Source organism: Podarcis raffonei, chromosome 7, assembly GCF_027172205.1.
Source record: "Podarcis raffonei isolate rPodRaf1 chromosome 7, rPodRaf1.pri, whole genome shotgun sequence".
In the NCBI taxonomy this organism is placed as follows: domain Eukaryota; kingdom Metazoa; phylum Chordata; class Lepidosauria; order Squamata; family Lacertidae; genus Podarcis; species Podarcis raffonei.
In genome coordinates this window covers 30,190,206-30,207,173 of record NC_070608.1, presented here as the reverse complement: position 1 = coordinate 30,207,173, position 16,968 = coordinate 30,190,206, and the positions used below count along the sequence as shown (strand labels likewise).

Here is a 16,968-nt window from a genome sequence, read left to right as displayed (position 1 = left end):
ATCTAGACATATGGCAACCCCTGTCAGCAGTGTCATTTTTGGTGATTTTCCTAAAAAATAGCTCAAAAACTTTGCCAAGAAAAACTCAACAGCTTTTGTGTCCAGATTACATTCCCTTTCTATCGCACTTGTGTGTGTACAATACTGTAAACTGTAGACATTGCAAAGTGCATCTATACACCCAGCATTCAGGTTCGTTAAATGTGGCCTTCATCAACTGGTGAGAATGGGAATGATAATGAATGGCACCCTCCTCATCTTGGAAGTGACTCAAGTTGGAATGAGTTGTAGGGGCCCTTGGACTGGAATGCCCAGTTAGGACTTTCCAGTAGAGGGTATTTATGCTCCATCCATCCACCCTTCTTCCTCTTTGTCTTCACAGAGCAACCTCCCGCCCTCTTTTAAACTGCGAGCTTTAATTACTGAGTAGGAATTTTGGAGCGAACCCCTGATTGGCACCCGGGACTCCTGTATTTTGCCTGTTTAATACCGTAGGGCTGCAGTTGGCTTGGTTGTTCTGGCCTGTTTTGCATTCTGTGCTGGCTAGTGAAGGAGGTTATGATAACAGCTGACTGCTACCCTGAGGCATTTTTGGATAGAGGACACTCAGAAGTTACCACCCAAAGCACATGGCTTTGGGGGTCGTGTCCCTTCTGGGCCAGGGATGCAAGCCTGGAGCATGTTTACAACTCATACCCCCAGGGTTCATCTAGTAAGGAGGAAAGTTTATATCCCATTCCTTGGCTGGGGAGTTACAAAATGTGTGTATAAACATGCCCAGAGGTGGGGGGGGGGGGATTGCCCCACAGCTCCTGAGCGAACTTCAACTTCAAATGGTTATTTTGTAGATCTTCTAATTTTATTTATTTTGCCATAATGTAACCTTTCCTCCAACATTTTCTGGGTGTAAGAGCAATAAGACTTAAATAGGGATTCAGTTTATAATGGGGGAAGTGTCATAGTTTATGAGCTTTTGTTTCCCACAATAATGTTGTCATTATCTGCAGATGCGGAGACCATCTTATCAGGAAGTCTGCTCTGCAAGATGAAATCAGGTCTTTTCATGGCAGCACCTAACCCTTTGATACTCTCCCCACACCTCCACCCATTGCATCCCCCACCTGTTGAAGACCTTCATTTTCCAACAAGCAAAAAAAAAAAAAGGTTTGTTTTTATCTCATTCTGTGTCTGTATGTGTACTGGATCTGAATTTGTTTTTATATGTGAAATTATTGTAAGTATTTTCATTGTTATTTTTATTATTAAATTGCTTTGAATTGTTTTGGGAATCAATTCAGGCATAGAATGAAATGAATATGTCTTATGTTAAAGAGGGCATTCCTACTTGTTCAAACAATGCAGAGCTGTGTAGCCTCTTAAAAGACTTACCAATTTATTACAGTCCATTCGGTTATGGACTAGATTCTAATTCCTGAGATGGAAAGTTTTCCTGAGTTTTGAAGTAGATAAAACACATGGATGTAGAGAGAGTCATGTTAGCTGTGAGGTGCAAGGAAAGTGAAATACAAGAAATACAGTGATAATTGAATGTATGTAAAGTAGACTCTTCCCAAAGCACAAAACTTTCCCTTCATTATTATGATACAGAAGCACTAGGTCTGTCTTCTTCAACCTCTATATCTTTTGGAATCTCCCATCATCTCCAACCATCTGCCATGGTGCCTGTGGCTAATAAAAGCTAGTAGCTGAGTATCTAGAAGGCACTACGTTGGGAAAAGCCAACCTACAAAGATCGTTGCAGGCAGGTAAGCAAGACAAATTATATTGCTGGATTGACATGCTACTTAAAGCAACCAGGTGCACACCAATCTTCTGCCAAATGGCACCATTCCATTGTAATAGATAACTGGCAGCCTTACTTAATATGAGATTTTTAAAAATATAATTATCAGGAGTGGGGAACCTGTGGCCCTCCAGATGTTGTTTGACTAAAATATCTATCATGCTCAGCCATTGGCAATGCCAGCTGGTGTGGAGCCAAACAACCCTATTCTAGGTACACCCACACACCCTGTGCCATAGTATTCAGAGAACCAAGGCAACATTGAGCAGTTTGGGGAATCTCCCTTATATGTTCCTGTAGAATTAGATTGTCAGCTCATTTCCTAAACATGCAGGTGCTGCCTTAAGTAACTATACAATTAGCAGAAATCCAACCTGTGGAGCTCATATCACATACTTGCAATGACACAACCATATTTATTTACTTTCTTTGTGCCACTTTGGGGGTGGGAGAAGGGGGACATTTTGTGGGGAAAATACCTAAGGTTCATCATAGAAGACCAGAAGGTTTCAGAACACCAATAAGGAAAGTAGCCTAGTTCATGTTGGGTTTCAATGCCAGCCACCAACTAGACCTGCCTATCCCTGGCAGGTGGGCCCCAAGAGATTCTACAACCAAAATGAATGCAGTCCTCAACATGAAACATCTGCCCACCCCTGGAACAAAGCTTCCCCATGTACAAGTTGCAAAAGGCAAGGTCTCCAATTCAGTACACGAGGTTTATGCGCAATCAGCTGTACCTATACAGGGTTTGTTAAAACCTTCAGAATAATAAGTGAAGCTGGGGCAGTAGGTTCAAACCAGATTTTCTGTCTCTTACATCCCACCCAACACTGAACATGTGAACAGTGCTCTCCTCTTCTATTGCATAAATGAACTATCAAATTTTCAGTTACTTTTAACGTCCACTTCATGAACAATGTCTTGAAATATCACTTCACGGGCCAAAATTAGAAAACAGAACAGTAAAACAGAAGATGCACTGAATAGTAGACTTAAAGCAACACACACAAAGTTAATTATACCATAATCTGTTTAAAACACCCTTTTCCTCTCATGTAGCTAGACAAACTTGCCAGTCAACTTTTTTTTTGTTCTCAATTCTTTTATTTAGGCACAATGCAAATACAAAAGTGATCAAATCCAATTTGGTGGAACCCTCTTTAGAATAGTCATTTAAAGGAACAAGCCTGTTGAGAATAGATAGGGATCCTCTTCGGATTACCCTCTTGAATTCATTTTAAACCCTACAAAAATGCAGTGACTACGGTACTTTTCTGCACAGTATGTATATACATCACAGCAATCGATTTTGTGGCTATCCATAGCTGCTGCTCACCTGGTTTTTGCCCTGGAATGCTGGATCACTGTACTACAAAATCCCACATTCTGTGATGTGAAAACTACAATCATACTAGAAGGATAAAGTATGCAGATTTAGACAAACCGAACTATGATTCAGTATCTTAATTTTGGTTGTATTTTTAAACATAGAATAATCACTTTCGTTTTCTCCAGTTTTGCTTGCTCTGAACAGAACATTATGTAACAATAGAAATGCAGGCTCAAGAAACATTAATGAAGAGCACTGGGAGGCAACTAAAAGTTGTGCTGGACCAAATTTTCACTTCTCAACTAATGGAAGGCCATATAAAGCCTTCAAGTTTCTAGGTACTGGATAGCAGCTCTTTATGCAATTGTTTTGGGGGTTTTTTTAATGCTGAAACTTGCTTTAAAAAAACAAAACTTTGCTCAAGTTCTCAAAGGAACTATTAGATTCTATGTCACAGTTATGACCACATTACAGCTTTTTATGGGATACAGCCAAGTGTGTGATGGATGTCTGCCAGATTACAACCTTCAAACACACCAATAAAGCACGGGACAAGGAACTGTGGCTTTCCCCACCTATTCTGCCCCTTGTCCATCCAGCTATCCCATACCTGCAGGCAGGAGCAGGACTATTTCCATGTCCAGGCAAGAAAGGCAAGGCAGACTATTGGGTAGTGTCCACCATTCATCATCCTCAGAATAGACCCATTGAAATTTATGGACACAATTCATTTCAGTGGGTCTAATCTGAACAGAATAAAGTTGGACACAACTCTTAGTCATCATGACTCACGTCAAGTCCCACTGAATGAAACCCAAGAGCAACCAATTTAATTTAGATGCAACTCCTGTTCTCTGGATTGGAACTTTGCACATCAGCTTGCAGGAACTTCGAGTTGAAGACACATCCTACGTTCCAGCCACGTGGCAGGTGATGGTCTCTGTCCCCACATCCCCAAACCCAGCACAATCTATCCCCAAAGCCCTAATGTTCATAATCCCTCCATCCTAAAAAGCAAAACAAAAAACATCCAATGGATTGGAGCTGGACAAAGTTGGTTGAACTTAGTTGCAGTGGTAAAGCTTCTAGAATTAGGATTTGACCTGTGACTTTTTAGTGTTGTTTGCCCCAATGGAAGAAAACCACAACAAAATTTGGCACAAGAAACAAAACAGTGATTCTGTAATGGGGATAAATATACCTATTGGGGAGCAGGATAAACTTGCAAGCAGACTGAAACACTGCACTAGTCACAGAAAGATTCTGTTCTTAGAATACTGATGGAGAACCAGTGATCTTCAAGGTGTTGTTATACTAGAGCTCCTATCATCCCCTTAACATTAGCCATGCCATAGCTGTCAACCTTTCCCTTTTCTTGCGAGGAATCATATTCAGAATAAGGGAATTTCCCTTTAAAAAAGGGAAACGTTGACAGCTATGAGCCATGCTGGCTGGGGCTGATGGGAGCTGCAGAAGCCCACAGGTCCACCACCATCATCTGAGATAAAGCTGGTCCATCTGATTTGTCAACGCTTTTGCTTGGAAATACAAAAGTCAAAACATAGTTTACAAACAATATCTCCCTTGAAAAACATCTCAGTATCACAAAACCCCCACAACCAAACAAAAATGTGAGTTAAGGCTCTGTTGCGGGGGGGGGGGAGACAAAAATTCTACTCTTTAAAAAAAAGATCCAGTGTTTTCAGACAAACAGGATCATTTGAGAAATGCCACTAAGATAACGAATGAGTCAGCAAAATTCTATTTTATTATCATTTTTAAATTAACATCTATGAAGATTTTACAAAAAAATTGAATAAACTTCTGGCAACTGCTGCTTTTTTAAAATCTGCTAATAGAAAGCAGGGTGGGGAGAAACATTTTCTTTGTACAAACTCTGTTAAAACTGGAACTGTACCTTTGATAACAAACTGTTAAAAGGAGTTCAGATGCCCCAGCTCAGCTGGCTATTTTACAGACAACGCACCCCTTCACCACCCTGCTAGTTCTTAAAATGCACCAATCTCCGTTCCCCATGGTCTGTAAGGTTTGCCAAGGCCGGCCGACTGTGCCGGTGTAGACGGGCTGAGAGCATTGGGAGACAACAGATGGAACGAACCAAAAGAAAAGGGGAATGCAGACAGGGAAGCCATGGAAGACAGCAAGGGAGGAGAGAGTTTAGAAGCTGAAGTGACCACGGGAAGCACTGGTCCAATGCTGCCATTAGGGGGCGCTCTCAGTGAAGATGATTCAGCATGGGGAGCCCCACTTCTGCTGTGGTGATGATGACCTTCTGTGGAAGTTGCGCTGCCGCTCGTAGTAGTATGCCCATTCTGAGGCAGCAGTAATGGGTGGGAGATGTGGGGATGATGTCCAAAGGCACTGCCCCAAGGGATGTGTCCAAGCCCTGTATGGGAACTGCTTGCGGCTTCCCTCTGAGAGGCATAATTATTCAGGTGAGACACTAGGCGGACACGGAGAGGATCAGAAGTGTCCAGACCTTCGATGATGCTCAGGTAGCGGGCAACTTCGGCCAAACACTCTCGGAAGCCCAGACTTCGATAGTCCATAGCAAGAGCGTGAGCATCAAAGTAGCCTAGAAGAAAGGAACAGTAGGAAGAGTGATGTCTTAAGCATGGGCAGCAATTTCCATTCCTCATTTGCAGCCGTCTCTCTCAAGAAGATGGGTTTTCTCCAGGGCATGCCCTGGAGAAAGATGTGCTACTCCACATTCACTTTATAGAAACCCATGAGCAATAGAAATATTGATCAAACCATCATGAAGCGAAGTGTCTGGCAAGTACACTTCACGTCTCATTGTGACTGTGCCCATAATTTTTTTTTTATTTTACATTCCACCTTTCTTCCACCGTGGAACCCAAGGCAGCATATAGGTGCAAAGCTGGTTATTTCGAGAAGCCAAATCTCATGAATGAGAACAGGATCCAGAATACAGTGATCTGCTCCAAGTCCACACAGACCCAACCTCAAAACAGCCAATAAGAATCTGTGATGTTCTCAGCAAAGAGTCTAAGCGCCAGTTAAAAGTCCACAATCAATCAAGATACTCTGAAGCACAAACTCCAGGATTTTTTTATGGGATTGTTCTGCGGTTACTGGGTTATGAAGTACAGTCCAAGATTTGCTGCTACTATCCACCAGTATATAGTTTATTACAAGTTTAATAACAGCAAATTAAACATTTGGAATGACCACTAAATAGATATATATGCACACATGCTGCTCTCTTCTTTTACCATTTTGTTAAATGTATGTCCTGTCTTTTCGCCCACCAGGAGCCTTCAATGTGGCTCACGGATTATAATCTTAGCAGCTCAGCTACCAACAGCCTTTAAGATACTAGAACAAAATGAAAAATACTAAATGGCTGAGACAGTGACACGTACATGAGATCCAGTGCCTTTGGCACAGAGGAATTAGCTGAAGATTCCTCCAGCCAAAGGGAAATCGCGCACAGCCAGATCCTTCACAAACTTAATTGGCTGTACTTTCCACTGAAGTTAGGAAACGAACACAAAATTGTGCTTGCCAAACACAAATACTTCCTGCCCTTCAGGTGATAGCCATTCCGTCACTTATTTTGAAGTAGAGCTTTTACCATTTAGACTGCTAGGTAGTAAGCAGGCTGCAGATGTGCTGCTAGAGGGTGGCTGAATTTTGAACAAATCTATTCTAACACACACACAGTGGGACCTGCAATGAGATGTTGCAGTGTCGTATGCTTCCACTCAGTTCCAGCCAGCCAGCCATGTTCTTTCCAGGATACTCCAATCCATTCCCCTTCTTTGCCCACTCCTCCCTGCAACAGTCAGTCAGCATCCCATGCCCATTCCTTCCTGAGCTGTTGTGGGAGGACACCCACCTACCCACCTTAAGGGCTTTCCCCGCCTTTTTACTACTTCCAGAAACCTTGGGTCTCCCCCAAGCTCAACAATGATGCTTCGCTTTGGCTACCTAGGGAACCACACTCAAGAAATCTGATCGGGATTAGTACACAGAATTGACTTCCATGCCAGGTTAAGGACCTTACCTTTCCCCCCTGCTGTGTGCAACATTTTCAGGTGATCCACAGTCATCTGCAGGATTTCAGCTTTCTCCAGTTTAGCTGATCCCTAAGAAATTGAAGGCAAAGATCAGCATAAAGGCAGCTGGATTCAAGCCAAGCGAAGGAGGCAGCACAGAAATAGCACATTGCTGCCTAATAATACTGCACCCCAGTTGCAGCATCCCACCCCTCACATACACAGAGGGCTGCCTCAAAATTACCTGCTTTTCAAAAGCACTAGGCACCAGCCTCCTCAGCTCTGACAAGCTATTGTTGATCCGATCCCTGCGACGTTTTTCAATAATCTGAAAGGGAAACAGGAATATTTTTCAAGGGGGCTTCAAGCGGAGCAGAAAGAGAAGGGACTTCGAGCACAGCAGAAAGAGACCTACCCCTCTGCGTCTTTTCCGAGCCAGAATTTGGGAAGTGGTGGTTGGAGACATAGAACCTGGAGCGGAGCTCAAGTTTCTGAAACCAGCAAGAAAGAAATCAGGCGTCAATACTGAGAAGGCACAGAAAAGGAGTAAGATTGGGGAGCAGTGATTTCCAAAAGAAACAGCTGGAAAGCCTGTAGGCACATAAATACTTGTAGCAAAGAAACGCCTGGGTAATCCCAGGTAACCCAGTGCCAAATGCAGAGCATGGGCAGCAGGCAATGGAGCATGGTTTGATGTGTGCAAAGACCCATCCTTTTCCTCCCGTTTTCAATGCCAAGATTTGCCGTCTGGCCCTGTGCCACCAGGCAAGTGTGTGTCAGGTTGCAGCCGCAGTCTTCCGGAAAGTGAGAAGACGACCTAGAACGAGGTTGCCTTGAGTGAGTGCAGAGGGCCTTTCCTTCGCCACCAAATGAATCTAGCCAGAAGCACCCTCCTCTCCTTAAAATAAAGGCGTCCAAATCAAGAGGGTGAGATCCGTCGCCCCACCCGATTCCCCGTGTGTTTTGTTTTAATGCACCAACAAATTCACTAGGAAATAAATCGAGCGTACAGTAATTATGGAACCGGCTTTTTAGCAAAAGGCAACCAAGGGGCCGTACCGGAGACGGTAGCGCATGGTTACTTTGATTTAACTCCCGCTGAGCGTGACCGGGCTTACTCCCGGGTAAGTGCGCACAGGATCGAAGCCGCAGCAGGGGCGGCCGCGGAGATGGTTGTCTCTGCGTGTCAGCAGCGGGAGTTTGCCTACAGCTTCAACCCTGCATCTGGCACAGACCAACTTGGACCAAGTGCCACTGTTGTGCCAGGGGCTGGGGACCCCTCCCGGCCTCCCCGCGGCCCGACCCCCCAGCACCCTCACCCATTCTCGTCTCCGCTCTCCTTCTCCACCTCGATGGGCTCATCCAGCTCCTCGCTGTCGGAGGAGCTGTAGTCCGGGTGCGAGCGCTTCATGCTGCTGCTGCCGGCTCCCTCTAAACAGCCGTCCGCAATGGGGAGGGGAGCTCCTGCTCCTGCTCCTGCTGCCCGCCTGGTGCGAACGAGCGGCGATTCCCCGGTGCCAGCTCAGCGCGCCCTCTGCTCCCACCGCCGACGCCGCTCGCCCTCTGGCTCCGTCTCCCCCATCGCGTTCCCACGCTTCGCCTCTTACCCGGGGGAGGGGCAGCCTGGGAGGCGCGCCAAGCGCTCCCGGCTCCAGGCAACTCCGAGCAGCCGACATACCGCCCTGGCGCCTCCGATTGGCTGCGCCCCCGCCGCCCTGAGCCAATGGCCGCCGACTCAGGGAGATACTCGACGGCACGCCCTCCCGCCCGCCGCCGCTCATTGGCTGGAAGCATTAGGATTTGCTACACGGCCGCGTTCGAAGCTCCTCTCCGGTTTCCTCCTCCGCCTCCGCCCACGCCGACCTCCCCGCGCTTGTGCAACTGGCTGGGCTCGGGGCCAGTTGGGGGCCTGCGGAGCCACACGCGTGGCCGGGCGGCCGTGGGAAAGTTGCTCTGTGCCCGGCTGGCGGCCAAGCGGGGCCGGCGGCGGCGGCGGCACTGAGCGGGGCGTGCAGGAGCGGCGGCTGCCGCGTGTGAACCTCCCCTGGGCGCGGGGTGGAGCGGCGGTGGCACTCGGGCCAACGGCGGCTGTTGCGCTGAGTTGCCTGTTCTCAGCCACCGGCGCCGCGGCGCGGAGCCCAGCCGGGGATGAGCCCGAGGGATCGCTAACAACGCGGGAGCCCGCGATTCGCTCTCCGGCTTTGCCTGCTGTCGGGCATTTGTTGCGCTTGCGATGAAGAATCGCTTGTAGGTTCAGCAGCAGCACTTCACTCCTCGTAAGGCCCGACCCTAGAGCGTTTTAGAAAACGTCGTGCTGCCCGCAGTTCGTGCACGCGTCTAGCTGGTCGCTTCCTGACGGCGACTGGTAGCAATTCTCTACACGTTTGCCTGCGAGTAAACTGCATTCAAAACAATGGAAGGTTGCTCCGAGTAGACTGGTATAGAGTTGTGCTCTGTATCGCAAGCGGTAACTTATAACTGACTTGTAGAGTCAGTTTACATACCCCTTTCAGTTGCTAAATACATGTCAGTCAAGTGACATGCTAGTTATTTCATAATTCAGAGGACACTGTAGACTAAACCCAATGTTTTGTATGTATATAAAATTAACCATAAATATGGGCTGCACTTTAGGTGGGAAGAGGGAATTGACTGCTCAGTCAGCAAGGCAATTGTGAACTGAGTTGTCCCCAACCTTGTCTGCATCGTAGAAGTGAGCCAGAAAACCATTCATTGTAGATAATGATCTGAAATCATCTCATGTAGTTCTATTCATGAAAAAGTTGGGCTGGCCCTACTTTGTACCTGGATGGATGATTTGAAAAACCCCATGAAGGTTGGTAAATAAAATACATAAAGATGAAATGTGACCAACCTGGTTTGAACCATCCTTGCAGCCCAAGCTGTGACATTGGCATGTAAGCCTCCATGCTGCCTCTACTGTCGCCTGCAAACGACTAATAATCTTACTTTGGCACTAAAATGCTCAGACTCTAGAAACCCCGACGTACACATGTCCCTAAATATGTTTGTGTTAAATCGCTTACTGCATTTAATCATAGAAGTTGGCTGTAACGATTTTACAATGATCACATCTGCTTTCTGTGCTTACTGCTCTGGTTGACTTAAGAGACCTCCGAGATTCTTTTAGGCTCTTTTCTAGGCACTTCAAAGGGAATTTATGGGGACAACTGACATCTAGGCATGCCTGTGTAAGTACTTGCAGATGAAGCGGATAGGATGCTGAAGTGAATGATTACCTGGAGCTTGTAGGCCAGCTTGACAGATTCTAACCTGGACATTCTGCCAATCAAATGCCTTTTCTCTGGCCTGCTGTCAGGCAAAGGGAATCCTGGTGCAGCAAAGCAGGAATCCTGGTGCTGCCCTGATACCTCCAAGCCTTTCTAAGGTTAACATATTTCAAAAAGTGAAAATCCAGACACAAAAGTTGTTGAGCTTTTTAAAAAAGTTTTACCCAAAACTTCTGAGCTATTTTAAAGGAAAATCGCCAAAATCTAGACTTCTGACATGGGCTGCCATACGTCCGGATTTTCCCATACATTTCAACAATTTCTGCCCAGACACTGCTTAAGGGAACCGAATACCGGCTATGTCCGGGAAATTCCAGATGTATGGCAACCCTACAACTGGTGCTGCATTTCCTGATCTTGACTTTGGAGCTAAACTAGACAAGATGTTCAGCGCTGGCAGATTTCTTTTATATATGCTGCTCAGATTCATAAAGGGTGTCTCTCAAACCCCCCCCCCCCCCCCGTAGTCAAGAATTGAGTGCAGAGGTCTTTTGAGCCAAGTTCCCCTCCTCTTTTCTTTTGACTGTTCTTTTGGCAGACGTCACTAAGCCTTCAGGGGAAACTCAACTGCAAACCCAGAATCAGTCCAGAAGTATCTAACCATCTTTCTTTTAAACAAAAACAAAAACAGTTCCTGCAGGCTGTTGCATGAACCTAGTCAAAATAATACCGAAAGGTGAGAAGAGGTAGCTTTAAGGCACCCTGAACAGGAAACCACTCCTGTTGACCTTTGCTTAGTGGGTGTGCTAAATTAACTTTGAAAGCCTTTCTCTCCTTAGACTCCACCCACCCACTTTTCTTCTTCGGGAAGGAGGAACTGCTTTGAAGAGTAATCCTGTCAACCTGTCATACTAAGTCCAAAAAACTTACTGTGTCACTATGGTGCCTTACTCACCTCCTGTAGATCATCAAATGGTACTGGCATTCCTGCTACCTCTAGTAGACGACATGAATGCCAACCTAGTGCGTGAGCTCTCTGATCATTGTTGTTGTTGTTTAGTCGTTCAGTCGTGTCCGACTCTTCGTGACCCCATGGACCAGAGCACGCCAGGCACCTCTGTCCTCCACTACCTCCCGCAGTTTAGTCAAACTCATGCTGGTAACCTCGAAAACACTATCCAACCATCTCATCCTCTGTCGCCCCCTTCTCCTTGTGCCCTCCATCTTTCCCAGCATCAGTGTCTTCTCCAGGGAGTCTTCTCTTCTCATGAGGTGGCCAAAGTACTGGAGCCTCTGATCATACTCATACATTAACCCTCATTCATCTAATGGCCTGGGGTATCTAATCAGAAGTTAGAACAAACACATGTGAGCGTCCTTCCTTGCACATGGGGAATACCAACAGCACAATTCTGATCATGCATGCTCACAAGTAAGTCCTACTGAATTCAGTGGAGCTGACTCCCAGGTATGTAGAGTTAGGATTGCAGCCTAAATCAATTGTAATGACTGGGTGATTTCAGCAATTATATTCTACTTAAACTTTAAATGAAAGAGGCAGAGGCATAGCGTTGGCTATATAAATATGACCCCAGATAATATAATTTCACAGATTAGATTAACAGTAAAATGGAAAATCTGGGTAGAAAGGCTAAGCAAGTCCATTGACTTGCAAATGGTATAATGAAAATCTTAAGTTTTATAATGATTGTTTTGCTTATTGACCAGTGTTTTAGTAGCCACAGTGATTCAACAGAGACAGTATTAGTTTGAGAACGGAGGACATCACCATTTAACTAGCAGTGATCCACTGGCCCAATTCTAATCACGTTTGCTCAGAATTTAGGCTTGGGCTGGTTAACAGATCATAAGCATCACTTAATTTCAGTTAATTACAACAGTTGAATGTATGAACAAGGCGTCATAGAAAAGCTGTGTGCTTATGATACAAAAATTTGACCTGCGATGGCATATTCACACAAGAAAGCCATCACTAGATGTTGCCTTCAGTCCCCTTCAGGTGTTGATGGATGAAAAAGGGTTGAGTCTGGGAGCCACAGTTCCCCATAGCCAATGTGCACATGGGAGGGGCCCTTCACACACACAGTGGCTGCTTGTGAGGTGGGATCCCGATTTGATGTAGGGCCATTTCACTCACACGCAGGCTGCACGTGGCAGGCAGGGGGAGCATGGTTGATGGTCAGGGGGCTTGGCCCACAGCAACCTGCTTCCCCATCAACGCATGAGTGATGTTCATTTGAACATCCCTTCAGTCATCAAATAATAACCATGCACGTGTGAACTAGCCTCACTGATACGGAAGTCTCTTTGGGCCTGTAGTGCAAGCTACCTTGTCCCATTGATTTTGTCCTAAGTCGCATTGATTTCAATGCGCCTTCTTCAGACATGACTCTAGTGTAGATAATTCATTTTATGTTAACTGCCCAGGGAATTTCTACTGAAGGCATGGGGATTTTTATAATACACAAACAGCACTTTGAAGATCTTAGCCTTAAAAACCAAATGCGCTCTTGGTTTTTATTTGTCTCAAAATGAATGCAGTATTGCATAAATACTGAATTATATAAGGCCACTGTGCCCAGACACCACAATGATGACTTTTGCAGAAACGCAGTAGGTTGTTATTATGAATACTATTTTCCCCAGGGGGCTAAGAGAGGCCGTTAGACATTACAGAGCTGTTTCTCCAGATCCAGTGTGTTTAATCTGCAAGGGGTCTCCTCGAAGGAATCTCCTGAGCTGCAAAGGAAATACGGGCTTTGCCCTCTCCCATTTTCTTTCAGCCAAACATGTACAAGGGGCGTGCAGTTTTGCAGGACGATAATCTCCGCCATGTGCTTTAAGCTGCTTCAGTACTGATGGAAGCGTGTTCCTTTACTTCTCTTACCTCTCAACAAAAGCGAAGGGTACTAAACATTATCCATGCAGATATATTTTTTGCTCCCCACCACCTCACCCATTATTATTATTATTATTATTATTATTATTATTATTTATTGCAAAGAGAGGCAGCACCTGTGTTTTCAGAATCTCGAGATGGAAATAATTGCTGCATCAGAGCCAATGAGCACCTTGGCGTGAGATGCTCGTGCGGCCCACTGCAGTCCGTGGACCACTAGTAGCCAGCAAGGAGGTTGCGAAATTTGAAAGAAATCAGTCGGGCTATAATCGTTATCCAGTTAAACCCAGTGAGATTTATTCCCCAACGAGTGGCTTGCGGGTCACAAGGCAGGCCTTCTTTTAGCTGGGGATTTATTTATTTATTTGAGGAGGGATGTAACTGCAATTTATGCCGCGTTCCCACGCTGCCATTGTTTGGGCTTTTGTTTCCTATTCCCATCACGTGTCCTAATTAGCCGGAGCCACTGCCTCGCTGGGAGGCGCGCGGCTGAAGCAGCGGCGGAGAGAGATCACTTCCTGGAGAAGGCGAGGAAAGCCGAACAATTCTCTTGCTTTTATTTATTTTTTTGCTCTCAGGCTTTCCCCCGCCGCCCCCCCCGACGTGGAAGCGTTTGTTGGCTGGCAGGCAAAACACTAGAGAGAAACGGCCCTCATTGTTAGAAACAATTAAAGGTACAGACATATTACTCCACCCACCACTTTGAGTTTATTTTTGCAAGAGTGTTTTTTTTCAAAGGCTTCCTATTGCTTATAGGGCTTTAGAGAAAAGCTATATATTCTGGGGGGTTTTCCTTTATATTTTTAAAACTACGTATATCACTGGGTGACCTGCTGAGACTAAAGCTAGCTCAGGCCACAGGCAGTAATGTTAGAAACTGGACGATTCAGGATGCTGGTTTTCTATGTGCTGGGATTGGCGGCAGGGCAAGGCGATAGTTTTCTTTATGGGGTATCACTCAATTATGAGACACCCCCACACACACACCTGTAGTCTGAATGCATATATAGTCTGGCAAGAGTTTTCCATAGAATCTGCTGTTGGTATCAGTTATATTCCTAGTGACTCATCAGATCACTGCTGCTCAGTCCTTGGGCTCCTCTGGAGCATTAATGGGCATTCAACCTGATACGCTTGCACAAAGCTTATGCGAAGGTGAGACAATGTCTGTCTTCATTGAGCATTCATTCTGATTTGTTTGCAGGGCAGCTATACGACAATGAACATTCATCCTGATTTGCTTGTGCAGTGGTTATATGTCTTATCCGTTAATCAACCAATTTTCCCACCCTATTTAGTGCAATTCACTTTCCTAGCTGCAAAAACTCCTGTGTTTCTAGGTGGGTTTGTTGGGCCAGAGTGCTTTAACCCACTTTTAACTGTGCAAATCTAAATTTCCAGCATGTGATCTCCCAGTTTCTTTTCAAGTCTTGCTACCCAAGGTCCTTTGCCAGGAGATTCCAGCCAGTGATTAAATCCAGGATGGGAAATGGAGAAAACTAAGGCCCTCTTTAAGAAAGAGGCAATAAAATCTAAACTGCACAACTTTCTTTCTCACAGAATTTATATACTTCATTTCTAGCCCAAAAGGGCTCTTTGAAGTGGCTACTGTGAATTTCCAGCAATTCTATACACGTAAGCCCCATTGATTTCAGTGAGACACTCTCGGTTAAGTATATACCTTTTCTAGGGAATAAGTTCCAGTTTGTATTACTCTGAAGTAAACATGCAAATGATTGTGCTGTAAATGAATGCATATATTGGTAGGACCATGAGACAATAGCCAACCTTAGGGTGAGAGACTATTCCTTATTACATCTGTACCAGCAGGTAAAGGTAAAGGTAAAGGGACCCCTGACCATTAGGTCCAGTTGTGACCGACTCTGGGGTTGCGGTGCTCATCTCACATTATTGGCCGAGGGAGCCGGCGTACAGCTTCCGGGTCATGTGGCCAGCATGACTAAGCCACTTCTGGCGAACCAGAGCAGCGCACGGAAACGCCGTTTACTTTCCTGCTGGAGCAGTACCTATTTATCTACTTGCACTTTGACATGCTTTCAAACTGCTAGGTTGGCAGGAGCAGGGACTGAGCAACGGGAGCTCACCCCGACATGGGGATTCAAACCACCGACCTTCTGATCGGCAAGTCCTAGGCTCTGTGGTTTAACCCACAGGGAGCTGCTATATGTGTCGGATGATTTGATCTGAACTGATCAAATCAATTAAATTTGATTTGAACTGATTTTATAATGAATTGATTTTAGAATGCTGTATTATTTTACTATTTGTTACCACACTTTGCTTTTAAGATTCAATAGCTTCCCTTGAGAGTGGGCTGCCTTTAGCTTCATGAGGCAGTTGGCTGTGTATTTAGGTAATGGCGGAAGGGTGGAAGCAGGGCTTTTCTTCAGCTGGAACTCAGTTTTGGCACCTCTCACATGGGTGCCATTGCCGTTACCATTACCATTGACTGGGAGTGGCCACCTAGACCATATAACAACGGTCCTGAAAGACCTACCTTGGCTCCCAGTACATTTCCAAGCACAATTCAAAGTGTTGGTGCTGACCTTTAAAGCCCTAAATGGCCTCGGCCCAGTATACCTGAAGGAGCGTCTCCATCCCCATCGTCCAGCCTGGACACTGAGGTCCAGCTCCGAGGGCCTTCTGGCAGTTCCCTCATTGCGAGAAGTGAGGCTACAGGGAACCAGACAGAGGGCCTTCTCAGTAGTGGTGCCCAACCTGTGGAACGCCCTCCCATCAGATGCCAAGGAAATAAATAACTATCTGACTTTTAGAAGACATCTGAAGGCAACTCTGTTTAGAGAAGTTTTTAATGTTTGATGTTTTATCGTGTTTTTAATATTCTGCTGGGAGCCACCCAGAGTGGCTGGGGAAACCCAGCCCAGCCAGATGGGAGGGGTATAAATAATAATTCTCCTTCTTCTCCTTCTTCTTCTTCTTCTTCTTCTTCTTCTTCTTCTTCTTCTTCTTCTTCTTCTTCTTCTTCTTCCATGTTCCAGCATCTCTTTTTCTAGAAAAATAGCACTGGGCGGAGGTACATGGAGGCCATGGGATATTATTGTTGGTCAGAGGCAGTAATGCTTCTGAATACCAGCTGTTGGAAACCACAGGAGGGCAGGATGCTCTTGTGCTTGGGTTCTGCTTGCACATCTCCCACAGGCATCTGGTTGGCCACTGTGAGAACAGGAAGCTGGACTAGATAGACTATAGTCCTGATCCAACAGGCTCTTATGTTCATATTGTGATCAGTAGTAGTCAAGGTCACCTGGAAGAAGCGGTGCTATTAAGTCCATTGCGCCTCCTGGACCACCCCACAGCTATCAAAGTTGGGTTGTCCATGTTAGTCAACCCCTCGCTTGGTGGGTGTTATGAAATGCCAGGTCACTTCACAGTAAGTCATCTATACTTCCTGATTCAATTATGTAGGACAGGGCCCACATGGTATGCGTTACAAAGACCTAAGTGGGCAAGTTGTGTGGACTGAAACACCAGTCCAATCTAGAACCATTGTTATAAACATTCTATCATTCTTACCAGAAAGCCAATCCACTCTGGGACTGGATTTGAGGATGCTGCTGGTGTGTCACCCATCTCTC

The 16,968-nt window shown here is 45.6% G+C and overlaps 1 protein-coding gene across 2 annotated transcripts; it reads right to left on the bottom strand.

Annotated features, from left to right (window-relative positions):
• Nucleotides 1-4,887: 4,887 nt before the first annotated feature.
• On the bottom strand, nt 4,888-8,623 carry HEY1 (hes related family bHLH transcription factor with YRPW motif 1). Of its 2 annotated transcripts, none has more exons than XM_053395793.1 (5): nt 8,529-8,623; nt 7,596-7,671; nt 7,425-7,508; nt 7,189-7,270; nt 4,888-5,733 (listed from the first exon to the last, which is right to left on the bottom strand). In XM_053395793.1, the coding sequence occupies exons 1-5, from the start codon at nt 8,540-8,542 to the stop codon at nt 5,147-5,149; spliced, it is 843 nt and encodes a 280-aa protein (XP_053251768.1). In that variant the 5' UTR covers nt 8,543-8,623; the 3' UTR covers nt 4,888-5,146. The 2 variants fall into 2 exon arrangements, with proteins under 2 accessions (XP_053251768.1, XP_053251767.1); XM_053395792.1 differs by having other exon boundaries at nt 8,500-8,597.
• Nucleotides 8,624-16,968: the final 8,345 nt, after the last annotated feature.

What these genes read in the sequence shown, in the direction of transcription:
- HEY1 (XM_053395792.1), bottom strand. Translation starts at nt 8,591, where the DNA reads ATGAAGCGCTCGCACCCGGACTACAGCTCCTCCGACAGCGAGGAGCTG. An exon ending in CTCGGAAAAGACGCAGAGGG is followed by an intron (nt 7,509 to 7,595) that starts GTAGGTCTCTTT and finishes TTTCCCTTTCAG; the next exon opens with ATTATTGAAAAACGTCGCAG. An exon ending in GCACACAGCAGGGGGGAAAG is followed by an intron (nt 5,734 to 7,188) that starts GTAAGGTCCTTA and finishes CCTTTCTTCTAG; the next exon opens with GCTACTTTGATGCTCACGCT.